This window comes from Crocodylus siamensis, chromosome 4, assembly GCF_052110815.1.
Source record: "Crocodylus siamensis isolate JL-2025a chromosome 4, ASM5211081v1, whole genome shotgun sequence".
In the NCBI taxonomy this organism is placed as follows: Eukaryota; Metazoa; Chordata; order Crocodylia; family Crocodylidae; genus Crocodylus; species Crocodylus siamensis.
The window spans coordinates 218,702,649-218,722,962 of record NC_143398.1 but is presented as its reverse complement, the minus strand read 5'-3'; the positions used below and the strand labels follow the sequence as shown (position 1 = coordinate 218,722,962).

Here is a 20,314-nt window from a genome sequence, read left to right as displayed (position 1 = left end):
TCTTTATCTCCCTAAGATGGCAGAAAGTACCCCTTATCTTCACAGGGTGCTCTCCCACCTTGCTGCTGGAGACTGATTTTTACTGTCTGGGTTTGAGTCTGCTTTCACTTATGCTAGTATAAATCAGGTATAGCTATTTTGGAGAGGAGGCAAAATGGTTCAGGGGTAGCCTGGAGCAAATCGCTTGGTTTTCCCCTGTGGAATGGGTGGAGGAACCTGCCATCCCTCCAGCACCATTGACACTAGCATTCATTGATGTGATGAACACAAAAGCTGCTTACAGACTTAAACCCCCTACCCCAAAATTGCACTTTACCAGAAGAAGCAGCATGTTAGCTTGACCTGGCTCAGCAGCATCTGTATAGATTGGGCACTTCAGCAGGGCTTTTTGGTGCTTTTACCTAATAGCTGATTCAATCAGCTATTAGGTAGAAGTGCCAAAAAAGCCCCACTAAAGCATCTGATTTATACAGATGTTGGGTGAGCCAGTTCCAGCTAATGTTCTGCCTCTTCTGGACATTCACTGGGCTTGGTACAGGAACACATGGAATTTAAAGTAAAGTACCTTTTTTTTAGTATCTGTATGAACAAATAGACTCCATGGAGGTCAGTGGAGTTACACTAGCATAAATCTTGGCTGAGATTTGGATCTTTTAAACTCTGGTCTGCCGTGGCAACATATGATAAGTGGTATTTCTAACATCATCCCTTAGACAACATCCTCTTTGCATTTGGGGAACTGAACTTGCTTTATACAGGATATTGGTCTGATAGGCAGATCTAGAGTCTCATGTCAATATAGGCAGTCCTTGGACTAATGACACAATTGGTTCCTGAAAACCACGTCTTAAATCGAAACATCGTAACTTGGAACCGATTTTCCCATAGGAAACAATATTATAAATGGCGGATTGGTTCCTGAACCAAGGCCCGATACCCTGTTTTCACCAAAAATAACCCGGGATTTCGTACTCAGTCAATTATAGACAAGTAGTATAGCTATATTAATGTATTTATATTGTAAATAGCAATCATATTGATTGGGAAGGACTTCTTTGAGGTGACTTTGCTGGATTTTTTGGAGGATCTTGGTTGGAGTTCTTGAAGGGTTCTTGGCTGGAGTCTTCTCAGGAGTCTTGGCTTCAGGTTTTTCTGGAGTCTTGTTTGCTTTATTAAAGAAAGTGTCCAAGGAAGTTTGGACAGGTGTTCTCCAGGGAGATGGGCAATGCAGCAGACTTGTTCGCTGGCATGACATGGTGTCGGATCAAGCGTTGTAAAGTCGTAACTAATGTCAGAAGGTTGAAATGGTGTCAATTTATGAATGTTGCAAGTGTGAAATGTAACTCAAAATGTAAGTCAAGGACTGCCTGTACCAGTATGTTGCAGCAATTGACAGTTCTTTTCAAATGTTCTAATTACCTTTTCAATTCCTAAATTGACTCAAATTTGATGGAAGAATGTATTTATATTTATTATACAATGCTTGCTTATTTTTTATGATGAGTTTCTTAGACTTGTCTATGTCTAGAGTCTAGTGTCTCATGAAGTACTGAAATTTGTCTTTCAATAATGTGCGTCAGATGTGAGAAATGTAAAGATGTTCCTATTATTTGTTTCATGTAGTTACCATGACTTTTGGTTAGTTTTCCAGACTCACGGTATAATAAAGATAACTTGTCTTTCTGTTCTGGAGGAATTCCCCCACCCAATAATATGTAGGACAATTTCAAAGTTTCTTTTTTAAAAGAACCTAATCCCAACTATTGTACCAGCAACACAGGAAGTCAAATTCTGCCCTTATATATGTTCAGCTTAATAGAAATCTATCTGGCCATGTAAAATACTACAGCTAGAATAATGTGAAGCAGTGTAGAGCAGGTGAAGCAAATCTGAAATAGTAGTGAGCAGATATTTCTTTTCTTGTTATATCTCCATCAAAGATTCTGTCTGACATTAGGTGAGTGACATTGTACAGCATTTGGGTCACATTAGGTGTTAAAGAAGGGATGGCAGGTTCAAGAATGCATGTGGATTGAATATGTGGTTTTGCTGGGCCTGAAGTAAGACAGCGGTGATTAACAGATCACTTTGACAATGACTTCTGATGTAGCGCTAAGGTTTGAAGAGGCGCTGAAATATCAGAGCACAAAAACAGCAGTAAACTAAAGCCTTCACTGCTTTACTTGCTCCAGAGATAGGTCTGCTTTCTTGTTGCCTCTGTTCACCTCAGGAGATGTATAATAGACACTTAATAAGAGCAGCAATATTTGAGCCACAGGAGTTCTCATTTAGAAAACTGATTTTCCAGCCCTAGCTCAAGTGAACTTTCCTTCCATCTCTTTCTGAGAAGTCCCACTGAAGTCAATAGAATGTCTTACATTAAGATGTGATGATGAAAATAAGTCTCTTAATGTACTACTGTTGCCTCAAAAAGTATCGTATAATGTCAGATGAACTTCATTGCAATCTCCCGTGCAAGCATCTGAGGAGAATGTGCTATATAAGCAACATATGATATAAGGTTTAAAATGTAAAGGTGAGGTTTCTGTGCTTCCCCCCTCCTCTTGCATGGAATGTTTATAGTCAGTTGATTGTAGATTGCACTAGAGTAGGAAGTCATGGAGAAGAATTCTTACTTCCATGCTTTTACTACCTAAAAAGTTGAGCTATGCAGCTGTTGAAATTCTGTTCTTTTCTTTGCAGGTATAATACCTTGCCTAGCAGAAGAACACTAAAAAATTCAAGATTAGTGAGTAAAAAAGACGATGTTCATGTCTGCATCATGTGTTTACGTGCCATTATGAATTACCAGGTGCTTGTCTTCCTATTATTTTTATCACCTAATTAACTTACTAGATAACTAATTTACTGGGGAGGGAGGAGAAGGTAGGTATACATTTTTAAGATATACAAGTTCTAAAAGCTGAATTCTCATTCAGTTAGGCAGCACATTCTGCATGTTATTGTCATTGTTTATCAACCATATAGAATGTATTTGATTTTCGACACAGTTCTTTTTAACAATACTGACAGACTAGGCCAAATTCTGTACTCAGTTACATGTTGTAGTTCCCATTAATGGGACAAGATTCCTGTAACAGATCAGAATTTGGCCCAGTACGTAGACTTAAAATATGGGAAGTTTTAATGGGGATTATATAGAAGAGGTAGAATCTTATGCAAATGGAAAATAGCGTGAAATGTTATATGTGCTTACAACAAGGCAATAACAAAATTGCAAAGGAAAAAGTAAGCTAGACTAACATTTATCTTTATTGCAGAATTTCTTCAGTATGATGTTGTGGTCATACAGCACATTCTAGTGGCTTCAGAGATTCAGGATTTTCATGAAAATAATGACCTTTTACAATTATGTGCTTCCAAAACAGCTTCTCATGAGCATCCTCTTTGTTTTGCCATGTGCAGCCTGTTTCCAGCACACATGGCTAAATACTGTTTTTAATTATATTTATGTCAATGGGATTTACTGGAGTATTTGAAGTCAGTGAAGTTATTCCAGATTTATATCCATGTATAGAAATCCTCAGCTGGTATAAATTGTCTCGTGTCATACATCTCTAATAGGAAAGGTGTGGCTAATGATCTGTTTGTCATCATGTAGAGGTGTGTGTACATTAGAATATAGATTCTGTATATTTGAATGGAAGTATCACTGTGAAGGGAAAATGACCCAGATGGAAAACAACATTCAAAATAAGAGGGGAAAACAGAAGGAAAAGAAAGGGAGGAGGGAATGGCAGTGGTATAACAAAGTTTGGGAGATTTTGTGTTTGTTAGCTGACTCACAGCCAAACCAAGAGTATTTTTCACACTGCTGGGGGAAGCATAGTTGGTATGTATCATATTAAATGTGCTGACTGATACTGTAAATTTGACAAAATTTTGTTTGACATAGTATGCTAAGGAAGACTGCCAGATCTGGTCATAGATTTATAATTTACTGGAATTTTTTAAATCATAATTGAAGTTTGAAAACTGAAACAGAGTTTCTCCTTCCCATTTCAGTATGGATTCAATATGGTCATGTCACATCCACATGCTGTTAATGAAATTGCACTGAGTCTGAACAACAAGAATCCCAGGTAAGGTATACTTTCTCTGGGGGATTTGACACACACAAGAATACACTGCATTTGTGATAGTTTTTGAAGATGCTTTTACATATGGGGATTTTTTTGCACCAGTAAAAACAAATTTAATTAACCCTTCAATATGTATGCGCTAAAAAGGCATGTTGGAACTAGGTGTGCTTATTATAGTAATCACTGATAAGTTACCGTGCTAAAATAATCTAGTAAATCTGTAGCTGGTTTGTGCCTGGTAAAGGTCAAGTGTTGTGGGCTTTTAATCTAGGGTAGTTATACTACAGCCAGGGGTGAAATGCTCACTGTTGAAGTCAATGGGCAATGTGACATTGAAATCAGCAGTTCCAGAATTTCATCTGAGGTTTCTTGAACTGAAAGACTGTAGACTATTAGAATTGTGTGAATTATTTGTAAGTGAGCATCATTACTACTTAAATGGAAAGGTTCTTAGATGGTAAACTCTTTGGGCGTTTGTACACATGCATGCACTGCAGCATCAGGCGCTTTGAAAAGCATCCAGTGCTGCAGCACAAGCTGTTGCATAAGCAGTGAAATGTACATTAGTGCTGAGAAAATGATGGTGGTACGGTTTTGAACTAAAACACATCAGAGGAGCTTTAGTTCAAAAGCGCTCTGCTGCCACTTTGTGCACGCTGATGCATATTTTGCTACTTATACAATTGCATGCAGTGCAGTGCAGTTCACCTCAGCTCAGAAGCAGCAGATCTGTGATGCATTGTGGGATGGAAACGTATGTATATAAATGCCCCTTAAGACAGTAGCTGTCCCTTATTCCATGTTTGTAACGTCCTTAGCACAACAGGCATTCATTCTTAGTTGGGCCCTGAGCACTATACCCCACTCTTCCATATCATTGCATTCACTGCTTCTTCCCAAATATGCTCTTCCTATACCCAGTTACCATGAGTTGGATCCTCAGAAATTTGAGATTCTGGAGATTAATTGCCTGTCTATTGAAACCAAACTTGAAACATTATTTTAGTTTATAAAAGGTAAAACGGAATGAAATGTGACAGTACCTTGACCAAAGCAGTGGGATTTTGTTGGTGTTATGTTTCCTTTTTAGAATAAAGGCTTTGAAATGTTTTTCTCATGGAAGCTGTGGCTCCCCTTCTCTTCTTGTAGTTAAATTTAGGATATGAAATGCATATACTGTGCAAGTGAGGCTCCTTTGTGTTGAAAAAAATTCCAGCCAATGATTTCTGCAAATGATATACCTTAATTTGACAAACCAATTTCTTTTAAAATGTCTACAAAAGTATCGTCTCCTGGAATAGAAATTATGGGAGACTGGTATAATCAGTTATATCATCAGATCTATATAATGGATATCAATTTCCTTGAAATTTCAGAACCATGATTTGCAATTTGTTATTGGTAAGCATTTAAATAAGAAAAACTGCAAAGATGGAGACTTGAAGTACAAGAGGTTCATTTCTGTGATCTGAATATACTTAACATCTTTCTGCCTGCAGGATCAGGTTATTGCAGTAGTTACAAATTAAAAATATTCTGAGCGTAAATAAATGCATCCCACCCATCAGTATCATTCCACCCATCCTGCAAATGAGGGAGAAGCTGATTCATCACATTTTTGTAATTGATTATTGTGTTTCCTTTCCTAACAGAACAAAAGCCCTCGTCTTAGAACTGTTAGCAGCTGTTTGTCTTGTCAGAGGAGGACATGAAATCATTTTATCTGCCTTTGATAACTTTAAGGAGGTAGGTTATTCTGTTTCATCAGAATCCGTGGTGCATGCCCATAGCTCTTTTAGAGCACCCATCTCAGTTTCTGATTAAGAGACTTTATGGTTTACCTTCATTTTCTCTAGTATGGAGAGACTTTAATTTTTCCACAAACAGAGATACAGTAAAATTAACAGAGGCACGATTTTGGAATTAATCTCTGCCATTCTCCCCATGTTTGCAACCTTAACTTTGTAAGAACAAACAAACCCTAATTGCCAGCTTAGTTTTTATAAACAGAACTATGCAGGAATGCATTTAGTAAAATTTACACATGTCGTTGCATGATTGCACAAGGATATTAGGTAATTAGAGAGATAAGTGATATCATTTGTGCCTGTACATAAAATGTGGATAGAGAACTGCTTCTGAATAATAGTATTTTAAAATTGGTTTATTAAAATCAGGTGCTTCATTTACAGTTTGAAAAAGCATGGCCCTGTGGTGTAGGTACAGAACTGGGAACTGGAAAGTTTTAATTAGGCTCTTTCATTGTTTGTTGGTGGCCTTGGGCAAGTGTCTTAACATCTGTTTGCACCTCTGTGGAAGGAAAGATAATATAGCTATAGTTTACAAGGCTGTTGAAGGTAATAGTTGAATAATGTTTGCAAAGTGCTTTAAACATACAAACAGCTGAATAAGTCATGTATGGCATTATTATTCTAATGTAAAATTCTGCTTGGCTTACTGCAGTTATATTATGACTTGTATGTACTACCATTATAGAAGCAATGAGACTCCTTTGGAAGTCATTGTTAATGGTTACAGACATATCAGGCATGTAGCATATTGCTTATCAAACTAATTTGTAAACCTTATTCATTTCCTCTCTACAGAGAATTATATATATTGTGTGTCATAATTTGATTGTATACTATAAATTCGTTACATAGAACTTTTGGTTTTTGTTCAAATAATCCATCATCCATTTTTTTTCTTTTGCAGATATTTTTAAATACTTTTTAGCCAGACTTCCGTTTCTTCTGTTGTTTATTTACTCTTATCATAGTTCTTCTGTTGTAACGGAGCTGTCTGGATTGTGCAGTTGGAGATATAGTTCAAGGAGGTTATTTTGTTTTTTGGGAATTTTTTCTCTAATCACTATTCTTTTATTTGCCTTATTAGATTTGGATGTTTATTTCTTGCTTTGTGCTCTTCTTTTCTAGTTTTCTCCTGGGGAAGAATTGGCTTTCAGGGCTTGTGCTCTTAATTTATATATTCATTCATACTTCATTCACAAGTCTCTGAGTCATTGACATAAAAAAGTATTGTATGACAGACTTACAGTAATATAGTCCAATGTTAAATACTGTAAGTTCAATAATATTTGTGTGGCTTCTTTCGCTATGTGTTGTAGCTCTGTCACAAATTCAGTATTTTTTTTTTTCATAAGACGCAACATAAAAATTGAGGACAGTTTATTAAACTTGCCAAGCTAAACTTCTGCCACTTCACCTCCTTGCTGTAAAATGGCTTGTACTAGTCAGAAACTCTCACTACAATTATTTAATACAGAGGACAGAACTTCAGACCAAGTGCTGCTCTTGCATGTAATAGGATGTTTCAATTTCAGGTTTACACAGAAACAAGTAAGGGCAGAATTTCGTCCTTAGTCTTTGACTCTGCCAGGAAAGTGTAGATTATCTGGAACAGTTTCCAAAAATCCATTTAAAAAATGGTTTCTAATAACATGGCTGCTCCACCTATGGATAGCGAAACAACTGTGAGTTAGTTTAGGGGTTCCATATCCTGGCTGTTAAACTATTCTTGTCCTTAACTGAAACCATGCTCAGTATTGGTTCCTGTGCACTGGGAATTTCCCTGTTTAGATAGGGCTCGATTTACTTAGAGTTACCTGTGGACATAGCTCAAGGGCCTATTTGTCTTCTGTAGAATAATTAGGTCAATGTCACAGCTGAGAGCTGGTGTTTTGAAACAGCCAAGAAGGTGCAGTACAGTAGAAGTTGAAAAGTGAACCAAAGCTTAAGTACACCACACTGCTGAAGGGGAAAAGACCCCAGCCATGAATCTTCTTCACTCAGAGGGAAATGAAAGTCAGACAGAAAAGTGTTATTTAGAATGGATGATGGAAAAGGGTGTGCAATTTTGGATATGTTGCTTGTTGTAGTTTAGAAAAATATGTTTCATACAATTGCTTTAATTTGAGAGAATCCAAATTTGCAAAGGGGCGGGGCCTACATTTTTGAATAGATGACATCATACTAGCCAAAAGCATTTGCCTCAATTTCACTTTTTCAAAAACACTACTATGAAAAGACAGAGAAATCCTTATTTGTATTGTAGGAAAGACCTGATGGTCCTAAAGGAGTGATCAGTATCTTTTTTTCCTATCTGTCTCCACTTCTATCAGATTTTGCTGTTTGTATTGTTCAGTAGCTTTGACGAAGAGCTGGATGCTGAATGTAAGCAAGTACAGGTTAGTCTTTGAAGTGTGTGGGCCTGTTTGCCAAGCTCTGTTCCATAGCCTACGAACTACGCTGTAGTAGCAGAGTAGCACTCGGTGTCATAGTCCTGCTGAGGTGGAGTTTCTCTTAGTGATGTCACCTCTGACTCATCCAAATTTTGGATCTTTTCTCTTCTCTTCATGATATTTACATAAGTGAGGAACCAATTTTCAGGAAAAGTAGATCTAAGAGAAAGAGGGAAGAAGAGAGCCTAAATGAAGTTGTAAGGAGTCTTATCTGTATCTCTTTCTGGAGAAGATGGATTTTTGCACCGTATTGTGTGTCCTTTCTCCACCACTTAAGATTTCATAACAGTCCCGGTGTTATTGACCACAGTGTGTCAGAAGAAAAGCATGTTGTACTTTATTAACTTGGTGTCAAGTTTGTTTATGAGGGATTAAGTAGGGCAGGAAGTCCAGCAGACATTTTGATTTGGTTCCAGCAGCTCTCAAAGTGTAATCTAGTCTAATCCAGTCTCTAAAATATTGTTGGATAGAAGGATTACAAGTATATTGTGGTAATATTAGAAATAGCTTCTTGGTTTTGGGTGTACATCATAGAAATGAGCAGAATTTACTTTAACATTTTAAACAGAAAGCAGTTCCAGAGTGTAGTTCTCAGCCCCCTCTGAGAAAGACCTCCTATTCACTTGTTATTTGACTAAGTTAATGTTTTCGCTCGGTCTGAGCCTTCAAGAGGCCGAGAAGCGATAACTACATTTCAAATTTAACCAAAGACCCGGCAACACCTACTTCTCCTTTCAGTCGATTCCAGCCCTTAGCCTGTTTTGTTTGCCTTTGCCTGTTATTGCCACTATCTCATACTGAAAGAAAATGATGTTTGAATTCTCGTCTTTACTGTGACTCTTACATGCATTTGTGTCCAGATAGCTTTCTATGTGCATACCGTTGAGTCTTTTGTGCTGTTTCTAACAGAATTATAAGAATTGGCTGTATGTTTTATACGATTCTCCTAACATTTGAGTTTGTGCAGTACTTGTTGGGATTTTATGAGCAAATCAAATTTATATTGATACATTTAAGGAAAATGTTCATTTTAGAGGTTGGATGCTATAACTTTGTGTCATAAAAGTATGTCCCTTTTTGTTCCCATTTATGCCCGAGTTCTCATTGATTTCAATGTGAGCAAAAACATGCCCTGTTTGCTCTTGGTTTGGGATGCAGCTGTCAGACATTCACCTGCCCATCCCTATCATAGTGTATATTCCCGAGATAAAGGACCCTGCATTATTGTGCACATACTTTATTTGCTTATTACTTATTTTTTAAGGCTCTCCAAATACGGGAGACTCCTTATTGGTTGGCGTTGAGATAATTCACCCCTAAAAACGGCATTCTGTTATTACAAAGGTGCACTTGTGACCAGCAGAAGGAGAACAGTAAATCAACAGAAATCAACCAAATCAGCAGAAGGAGAACCTAAGCCCAATAAAAGCATGTTGAAATGGTGTATGATTAAGTAGCTGTTAGTAAGGTACTGTCAAAGATGTGGCTCATGTGGAAGCAGTCTCACTTCTAGGCAGAGTTTTAGGCTTATGCCCAATGTTGGCACTAGAGAATAGCAGCAGAGGCTTGTGCATTGTTGTAAGTGGTGTCTTTTACATAGGCTATTGGGGCCAGTTCCCTTGTGGTTGTGCAAGTGGAAATTAAAGATGCTGTGGCACTCTTCATTTCCCAGAAGGAGTATGGATAACTTTGGTGCCTTGGCTAGAATTCACTCTTTCAAGTGAAACCAGTTCCAACATCTAGAATTGGGCAGAGCTGTTTCTGAGGTCATAATGACTTCTGTGTTTGCCTCTACAATCACTGTGTATCAGTATCTAGCTCACACCTTTATAGAGTTATATTCAGGGTATGAAAGGTGCTCTGTAAATGCTCTTTCTTTTCTTTCTGGGTATCCTCCCATGTTCAGTATGGGTGCCAAAACACCGTGCTCTGCTCAACTTTTCTCTTGGAACTGCAGAACAGGCAAGGAGCTTTCTTTCCTTGCTGGAGTGTGTGATATGTATTTACAACAGTTGTATCTTTTTGCTGAAGACAGCAGTTTCCTTGGAACCTCTCCCTAAATCTGAAGTGAACGTTGGTGGGCACTGACTAATGATGAGACACATTTGTCCACCAACCAGGTTGACTCTATCATTCTAACTCAAGGATTAATATTAGGTAACTGCAGCTTTTACCTCCTATAAAACAATGGTTTAAAATACATATTGAACCAGGGTATTGGACTTGATGTCCTTCCAGCGTCAGGACTTTATTTGAGGAAAGGCGCATGTAAAATCATACGTTTGTAAAGGAAAACATGCTAGAAAATTCTGTTTTCATGGTAATGTTTCTTAGGATTATGTAGTTCTATCTGCAGTGCTAAGTATACGCTTCAGGACTTCCTTTTTCTGGTTAGCTTTTACTTGGAGATTTCCTGTACTATAAATGCATGTTAACCTTGACTGAGTAAAATCCAATATATGTGCCTTCATAGCCCATTTGTGTTGAGTTGAAGAACTCCTGACTGACAAAAAAAATAAGCTTTCTTGCATTTTTAAAGTGAAGTAGTTAATATATATCTCCCTTTTTTCTGAGAGAGATTAATTGATTCACACAAGCTTATTTCCAATGGGCTTAATGTTAAGAATCACTTGACAGATGAAGACCTGAATATCGCTGTATATTTTTATAATGATTCCTCCATTACTATTTTTCTTTTTTTTGTCTTTTTCCATCAATAGGCATCTCTTGTGTCATCTCAGCTTCTGTGTCCATCCTCTCCTAGCAATTGTTATGGCTTTCCTTTGATGTAGGCAGGATGTCATAAAATGTATTTGAGGCAGAAAAAGATGATGGCACTTCACAAAACTAATGCTTAGGAATATTTTGAATCGCTTTGGTCTCATTACTGGGATGTAGGGTAAGCACTACACCTGCAGCTATGCTTTAAATATATCCTGCCTGTAGCTCCTAAACTCTGAAATGTAAATCTCTGAGCCAAACTAAAGATTACATTCCTTCTGTGACTTCTACTTTCATCGTTATGCCTACTTCACAGAAACATAAAATCTAAAAATATGAATTAAGCTTCTTTTTGGTCACTTTTGCTTTAGTATAATCTTTGAGAAGAGGAATATATAGGAGGCTCAGTCTAAATCATGTGGCACTGGTGGCTTATTAAGCACCAGCACATTTTTTGCTGCTCCAGCTGCCTAATTCAGTAGTTGTTCTTTGATGGCAAGCAGAAAGCAGTTGATGATGTCTAAGTACCTGTTACAGATAATAAATTCTTTACTTTGCATGCAAACAGCACTTGTCATCAAAGGCTTGTGCAACACTAGGCAAACGCCAATGAAGCCTCATAATAACCTACCTTGTAAAGTAATACAAATAGGCCAAGTCGGACAGAACAAGGTTCTGTGATCTGGCCAAGAGAATTCAGCTGATCCAGAAACAGAATGCACAAATATGGCTCAGGGGACTTAGTACTTGATGTTTTTTGAATGCTAAGGATATTTATTGTTGTTTCTAAAAAAAATCCTGTCTCTGAAATCAAGTATTTCTGCATGCCTTAAAAAAATTATATGGATTGAAATATTTATTTTTTTTCCCTTTTACTGAAATCCTTGCAACTGGTAAATAAATAAGTTCAATAACATTTTTATCAATAAAATTGATAAAAATAACAAAAATCATAAAAACTAAACAATCGCTCTGTGTGGGCCTTACAACATTAAAAAAATTAGCATTTTAAAAAATATTTTGCCCCAGTGCTAGTGAAGATCTGTAATTATCAGTACTTACGGAATATTTCTACGTATTTCAGCACACTTTGTAAGTATTGCAATCACCATGATCTAGGAGTTGCATTCAGATTTCAGCAAGTGAAATGCCCCTTAAAATATATGAGAATTTGTGTGAATAAGCACTGTGTAGAACTGAATGAAGATCTAGAATTTATCAATTTAGTAAATTATTTTGACAAGTATCAATAGGGCGGAAGATATAAGAAAATAATGTCACTCAAAAAAAAGTCAGAAATACAGCCAAGTAGTCTGTATTGAGTCTTCTGTTCTGAGTATTTAACAATACTTCTTCTTGTACCAATTCCTTATTCTTGCCCCAATTCAGCAATGCATTTAACTATTTAGTTAACTTAAATGACAGTGAATCTAATGGCTTGGAGCTAGGTGCTTATGGTTATGCTTAGCTCAGAGCTACTGGAGTCACTGTCATTTAAGTTAATCAAACAGTTAAATGCTTTGCTGAACTGATGTGAAAATAAGGAAGTAGTATTGTGAAATACATGGAACAGAAGAAACAAGGAAGGACCAGAAGGCCACACAGCTTTGTTCTGGAGCAGATACTGACTAAAAAAGTACTATGAAAAAATGTTGTGGTTAAGATGAACCAAGGGAAAAAGATCAGATATTCTTCAGGAGGAAACAGAAAGTAAGCTTTGGGAAGCACATGGTTTATTGCTTGTTTCAACATCTGCATAGATGCTTCATTCATGTGAATAGAGGTAAATCAGGTCACTGAAAGTGATAGTATTAGAAGTTGGTCAGGTAATAGAAGAATCGATTTCCCTGAAACAGTGAAATGAGTTTTCAAAGCTACACATAAATTGTCTGACCATTTTTACCACCCCCCCACCATATACCCCCCACACACCATACACACGTACCCACACCCCCCTCACACACTTCACAACCCTCTCCAGCCCTTACCCCACATGTTCATAGCCCCCCACCAGCGCCATACCCACCAACCAACACCCCACATATCCACAGTCCCCCACATGCCTTTCACCCCCCACACCACCTATCCGTACACCCCACACACACACCCATACCCTCCCCCATACCCCACATACATACATACCCATACCCTCCACACTGCTCTACAGCCCCCAACAATATACAAAAGTAAGACTTCATTACACAATACATTATATTATATAATCACCTCTATGTACACTATGCAAACACATATAAATAAGGACAAAAACACATTTTTTAAAATCAAATTAATGTATGCTATAGTAGATGTTTGATTTTTAGAATATGATTTTTTTTCCCCAGTTCCAAGATGACAAACTCCCTTGCTGAAAGGAGTACTTTGGCTGCCACTTTTCCCTGCCCCCCATTGCTGTCGCCTTTCGCTGGCCACTTCCCTTGCTTCCCTGCTGGCCACTACTGCTCCCCCACTCCAGCAGCACACGGTTCCATTCAGTGTGATGCCAGTGGGGCTGGGTTGGCTCCTGTTCTGCCTGTGATCCTCTTCTCTCCCTTCCCCCGTTCTTACCAGAATTTACACTCTGATGGAAGGAAGGCAAGGGAACAGCCAGAAGCTTGGGGGGCTGGGGCCAAGTGGGCCTTGCTGGTGCTGGGTCCTGCAGCCGGCTCCTCCTGAGTCCTGCTGCTGCTGGCACTGGGAAGATAATAGTTAATTTTCTAAATGTTTAGGGTCCCTGTGGGCCAGATAAAATGGCCTGGTGTGCTGGATAAGGCCTGCAGGCTGCATTTTGCCCACCCCTGTAGTAGACTATTGTAAGAAAAAGAAAAGGGATTATGGAACCAAGACAGTGGAGTGTAGGAAGAAACAGTTAGAAAAGGGTCTCTCTAATTTGGGAGTTGCATGCATATAATATCAGCCTATCTATATAATGGCCATATCTAGAATGGCTTTACCCAGTATAGAGCATGTGCTGTAAACGGTGCATAAATTGATTGTGCTGCTCATGCTTTAATGAAGTCAATGACTGCTATAGAACTTGAAAGCTTATTGAAGTTTTAAGAAAAGGGAAAAATGAAGAACTAGTTTAAAATAGCTTTGAGGAAGCTCATAGTCATGTCAACACGTGGACTAGTTTTCTTTTATTAAAGGATATGGCCAAGGTTTATATTTTAAAATATATGTTCAAATATAAACCTTCAGGAAATACTTTTTCCTGACTCTAGTCAACTATTAACTATGTTTGTAACATTAAGCCGTATTCACCTCAAGCACTAACTATATCAAAAATAGCTTACGAGAGATTTCAGCGGTTGTGTGCCTATGTGAGAACACTAAGTTTTAGTTGCTTCCTGGCTGCAGTAGCAGTTCTCATTTATATGTTTCTAATATCCGATTTAACCCATTTCATAATATTTATCACTTATCTGCTCTGCCAAACACAAAGAGCAATTCTTCAAATAAGTAAATTAATATCAGTGTAATATATTCTGGAAGTCAGTCTCTGTCTGGGCAGGATAGGGCTTTTCAGTCTTTTGTAAGTGCCTTGGGTTGAACAGGTAAGTAGTGTCTTTTAATATTCACTCTGGACTACTGCCCAACACACTGTAACTTCAGCCCTTGAATTACCAACTACCTTTATTACATTACTCATGTGCATCACAACTTTGTCTTCTTGCTGTTGAGTTATGAGCACATTCTTCAACAAAATTAGATGATACTCCATGTAATTAGATAGATGTTTTGGGTAGGAGGAGACCATCCTTCTTGAAGATCAGGTTTTCATTGTATTTTGGACATACCATGCATTTAGCAACTCTAATTTGTTCCATGTATCATATGATGAAATCGTTTTGTCTCACTGTTCGTATGAATGTGATGACCTATATGGTCTTAGAGCAGGGGTGGGCAAAATGTGGCCTGCGGAGCCCCTAAAATATTTAGAAAATTAATATTTATCTGCCCTGGGCTGCCTGTCATGTGACCCTCAGTGGCTTTCCAAAACTCAGTAAGTGGCCCTCTGCCCAAAATAATTGTCTGCCCCTGTCTTAGACCATCATGTGACATTATTTTTACCAAATTTGCTATATTAGATTTTACCATTTCCCTTTGGGGTTCTGTTAAATTTTGCTATGTATCTATGAAATGCATACCTCATTAGCATTCTGCTCTCTCTTTTAAAAAAGGAAGGTTGTAGTAGGTGGCTTTCTACAAAACCACATTGTTCTTCTGGAATGACACAAGCTAATGCAGCCTAAATGATTTTTTTCACCACCTTAGGAATTTTTTTCTTATAGCTGGGGTAAACATTATGGTTTTTCTACTTGCCCCAAATAATGGTAATAAAAGCCTGCTGTAGTCTCGCTCTTCCTCCAATATATGTGACAGATTCTGGAAATGTGTTCAGATATAAATGACAACATATGGCTTTATCCATTTGCATCTGATTTCACCATATCTTGGACATCTGCCAATCTTCAGGGTGTAGGCTTCAGCTACAATTTTACTCTTGCATGAGATGATATGGTTTATTATGGAAGATTAAAGTCAGTTCACTGCCTCCTGTAGCACACATGTTCCTACCACTGACTCATCTGATGACAGGGTGGGGAACCACCAACAGCCACATTTTTGTTGTTGCTGCTGCTGCTGCTTTCCCCTGAATATCCGCTACTTTACTTCAGTGGGCCAGTATTATTTGTTTATTGTCTTTGCCAGTTGTCTGTTGGGGTGGTGTCACTTACGCTTCTTTCTGATTTAAGCAGTAAACCATAGTTTATACTGGGTTATGTCAGCATTTTTCCATTGCCCATGTGGGATCGTTCATGTGAAGCCTCCCCAAACTCAGTCTTTAGTCTGGGTTTATCTCATCATTGAATGATCTTACGCATCAGCATTATGGTTGTTTCCCTAGTGGATGAGGTTTTTTTTTAAATATTTGAGTCAGTTCCAGGTTTTTTCCTGCAGTCATATTAGAAATGCACATTTGCCTGGAATCTAACGCTTGGGTGAATTCTTTCTATTTCTGGTGATGGTTGTTCCTGAGGAAGGGCATCCCCAAAGCCCAAATGGATTTGATTTTGGAGTATGGTTTTAATAGACCATCGACCACATGAATAAAGAGACTTGGAATTTTAATAGACCCCAATGCATCTAATCCAATTCCTATTCAAGTCAGTGGAGAAACTCCTACTGACTTGAATGGTGAGTTGAAAAAGGTCCAGTACAACCTTCTAAAATACAGTTAAGTCAGTTGGGGGTTACTCTGTTAGCTTTTTACTTCCACTGCTTTCTGAGCTGGTTCTTAAAGACAACTTCTGTCAGGTTTTAGTATTATGCTGTGTGATTCTTTCTACTAGAGCTAATTTCACTATTATAGTCTCTTCTTTAGAGTGAAGGACTGAAGTCCTCTTGGTTTGTATGTTGTCAATAAATGACCCAACCCACATTCTAGGAAAGATATAGAAAAACTTTTATATGTTAATTTTGGAGCTCTTCCAAACTCATTAAGAATTATTCTAAAGCCTCTCCATTATTGGAGCCATGGTAGAGGAAGAGTAAGGGTAGAGGCAAGGGTGGAGTAGACCTGGCTATTGACCACACAATGGGTTTTATGTACAAATTATTCTTGATTATGGCAGGGGTAATCTGCAGGTGGGACGTGGGGAGGGCTGTCAGTACCCTGGTGCTAAGCAAGATGCCAGCAAATACTGGCATTTTTGTATTCCGTTGCAGTGATCCAGGACAGCGTGAAGCACCCAGGACACTAGTCTTATCGAATGAACACAAGATTTCATTTCCTGTTTGTGTTGCCGATCTTCTCCCAAGTATCCTTCTGACTATTTCATATTGGAATTTGGGTACTTGCTAGTTTTGCAAAGCATAAGCAAATGGCTTCTTTACCAGTGATACAGATAGCCCTTTTCCCATTATCTATCACACCCATTGTAAAATGAAGCCTCCTGTGGGGGCCAGGAACTTGCAGTTTCTCCCTTGATTTCAGCTGGAAACACACTAATGCAATTTAGGTTTTAGCAGCCAACTCTGTATGTATGGTGTGCCATGAGGAATGTCTGTGCTTTGATCTCCTAGCAAGACAGTTCATTGTAGTGCAGGAAGAACTTCTGATGATTGCTTTTGCAGAAATATGTGATCAGCCTCAGAAGCCAAAATGTAAATCTTTTTTGGAGAGCAGTTGCTGTGGCAGACTTGTCAGTTCTTTCCGTGTCCCGAGAGGTTTCTTCTTCACTATAAAAACTCATCTGGTACGGCCAAAGGCAAAGCTCCCGTTGATGTCAGGAGCCGACCATGAATATCTAATAATTTGGTGCAGTAATTGTACGTTATGGTCACAGAAAATGTGCCACATATGCCCTATTGTATTTTTGCTTAAGGCAGAAAAGAAGGCAAGCAATGCTAGTATGGGAGAGGAATGTAATATAAATAAAACCTAACAAAATGTTTAAAAAAACCTGAGAAGTAAAGAGCAGGACCCGCCATGAAATCTGCCACTGGTTCTACTTTGTAGTTACCTAGTCAGGGCCCCCAACCCATGGGTCAGAGACCCATGAGACTATCCAGTGTTGCTGGTGACCACAGGAAATCAAATAATTAAAACTGAAGTTGACAGGGAGAGTCAAATATGAAGATGCCCACTGTATGTTATCTGCTCAGCCTTGTCCCTTGAGCTAGTGAAGACCGGGGAACACTGGTTTATCCTGATCCAACATCCGTTCACATCAATAGGATTTGGATCAATTCCTTAGTATTTATTTAGATACTGTGAGAGGAAGTGCTATTTAAAACCTAAGCTAATAGATGGTATTGTCAGTAATTGGTACTTTTATTTTTATTTGGTATTTATATTTTTGCAGTGTTCAAAATTTCAAATGAGATGCACATTTAGGATGAAAACTGCCATTCCTTAAATATTACAGAGTAGTACTACACTACAACTTAAGCTGGAAAATGGGGGGAAACTTGCTTTTTTCCAAAATTACAGGCAGTTTATTTGGGAAGAATTTAATTAAATTTAAAATACTGGGAAACCAGTGTTAATGGTCCTCCAGAAAGTTCAAGGAGTTTTATTTTTAATGATCTGGATCTGAACTGTTAGGAACTTGGATATATACAATATATCTAAAAGTATACACTCCAGCAACATTTTGCCCTCTGGCAGTGCAGGGATGTTAGTCTAGGACTGGTTAAGGGGGAAGTGTGCAAGCACTGCTGACTTACTAATGTGAATTGGTGGCTTGTATCTATAGGTATGACTTCACTGACTGTTAAAGAGCTATATATCTTTATGGCTTTCACAACACTCTTGTGTAGGGAAACTGAGGCACAGCAAGGTTACCTCCCACACATCAAATCAATAACAAAGACAGTTTTGGAAAGCAGCAGCAGCTTGTGCCCATTCTTCTGCTCACTTTGAGAGTCAATATTGCCCCTTTAACACTTGTAATACTTACTTATTCCAGTAGTTGACATGGTGTTTTTGTTTCTGGAAAGTGCTGCGATCCCTGAAGTAAGGAAATTGTAGTGAAATAGTTTAGTCCATCGCTACTAACAAGAAGGCCTGTAAACCTGGAAGGAAATTGTTCATTTTGTGAAGACCAGCAGCTGATTCCACATGCCATGACTGGGCACCTAACTCACGTATGAGATTTAACACCTGGATGACAAGAGAATTTAATTTCTCCTCCATCTGTTGTTGAGTTGACCAGTTCTTTTTCATGATTGCCCACAACACAGAATCCCTGAACTAAACACACCAAACTTGAAAGGAACCAAACAGCAACTTTGATATGGTACTCTTTCCTACCAGATTGCAGGGTGTGTACTGTGAGCTGAAGAGGTTAAGTAGTAATCTGTTACTTTACCATAGTGATGATAGAGCTGTCTGGCTGTCACATTAGAGGCCTTTTGGCATTTTAATTGGAAACTCCCTTCTTAGAACTTTATCAAACTTGTGATGACTTAAATATTTACATGACATTAACCCCAGTGTGACCAGCCAAGATTAGAGTCCAGTTACACTAGGGACTGCACTGCTGCATCCAAGGAGTGGGCTTTGATTTAGAGAGAACACAGGCTAAAGAAAGAGTGAAGAGAAAAGAAGAAATGATATAGGATGGGATAGGTAGGACAGACCTTAGAATGGCTGATAGCTGTTGTATGCCATCTTGGTGAGAAGTCTAGGGGATGATGGAGAGCCAAGGAGAATGTAACCTCTCCAGTACTACAGATTGCTTAAAATATTGAGATTAAAAATACCCATATGTTCTGGGGTTGTAGTGATGATGTAGTTGTGATGTTCCAGGAAATATCTTACAGCAAAGGATTTTTTGGTGATATATTTTATTGGACTAAATATATAGTTAGTCCAATAGACGATATCACCAAAAAATCCTTGTCTCATTCTGGGTGATTTTTCTTGGTCTTCTGGTATTTAAGGCTTAGGTTTGCATTTATGTCACTTTTCTGCACAACCAAGGGACAGAAAAATAAATTTCTTATAACAAAAGCTCAGATTTTTTAAACTCCTGGAATTGGGACTTTAAGGAAGAACACACAGGGCTCCTCATAAAATCTTGAGTTACCTGCATTGCCTCTCATAGTCCCCTGCTGGTCCTCACTTGAAGCTAGGAACTGGTGAGGGAAAAGGTGTAGTCTCTAGACCTCGGAGACCATGAGTACTACAAGGAAGGAATAGTTTATTCCTGCAGAGGGTCAGCACCTTCGTATTGCTCTCCTGGCCTCTTCCCAGCAGTAAAGCTTCTGCCAGTCATACTCAAATGCCAGGTATAGGCACTACACTTTTACCCATGTAAATGTTTGGAAACTGGTCTATACCTGTGTCAGAACAAAAGTTTGGCATACAAAACCGATCTATACCTATAAGAGAACACACATGCAGCACACATAGACTGATTTAAAAATGGCAGAATCTAGTCTAAGATTCTCCCCACCCCGCGCCCCCTCCTTCCTGCTGTACAGCGCAAATGTGTGCTCTCTTTGCTACCAATCTAACCTATGCTATTGACAGAAAAGTGCCTAACGTGGATGATGGATTCTGCCTTGGGCTTTTTGAATGTCTGTGCCCCAATGGCCACGGTTCTTGTACACATAGGGGGGCATGTGCCACCACCAGCTTCTGCGGGTGGTTGCTGCTCACTGTCCACCCCCACTCACTGCCAACATGAGTAGCAGCATCTGCGGATAGACCCCCCCC

General features: G+C 38.6%; 1 protein-coding gene across 6 annotated transcripts in view; it reads left to right on the top strand.

The window, feature by feature from the left end:
- Positions 1-20,314, top strand: part of FMNL2 (formin like 2) — a 284,119-nt gene that overhangs the window by 217,566 nt on the left and 46,239 nt on the right. For all 6 annotated transcript variants that reach the window (XR_016442094.1, XR_016442093.1, XM_090045714.1 and 3 more), the window contains exons 7-9: positions 2,704-2,812; positions 4,027-4,103; positions 5,756-5,849. Coding sequence is in view for 4 of the 6 variants with exons in the window: in XM_090045714.1 (XP_089901840.1) it covers positions 2,704-2,812; positions 4,027-4,103; positions 5,756-5,849 (280 nt within the window). In the remaining 2 variants the exon portion in view is untranslated. The remainder of the gene's footprint in view (positions 1-2,703; positions 2,813-4,026; positions 4,104-5,755; positions 5,850-20,314) is intronic.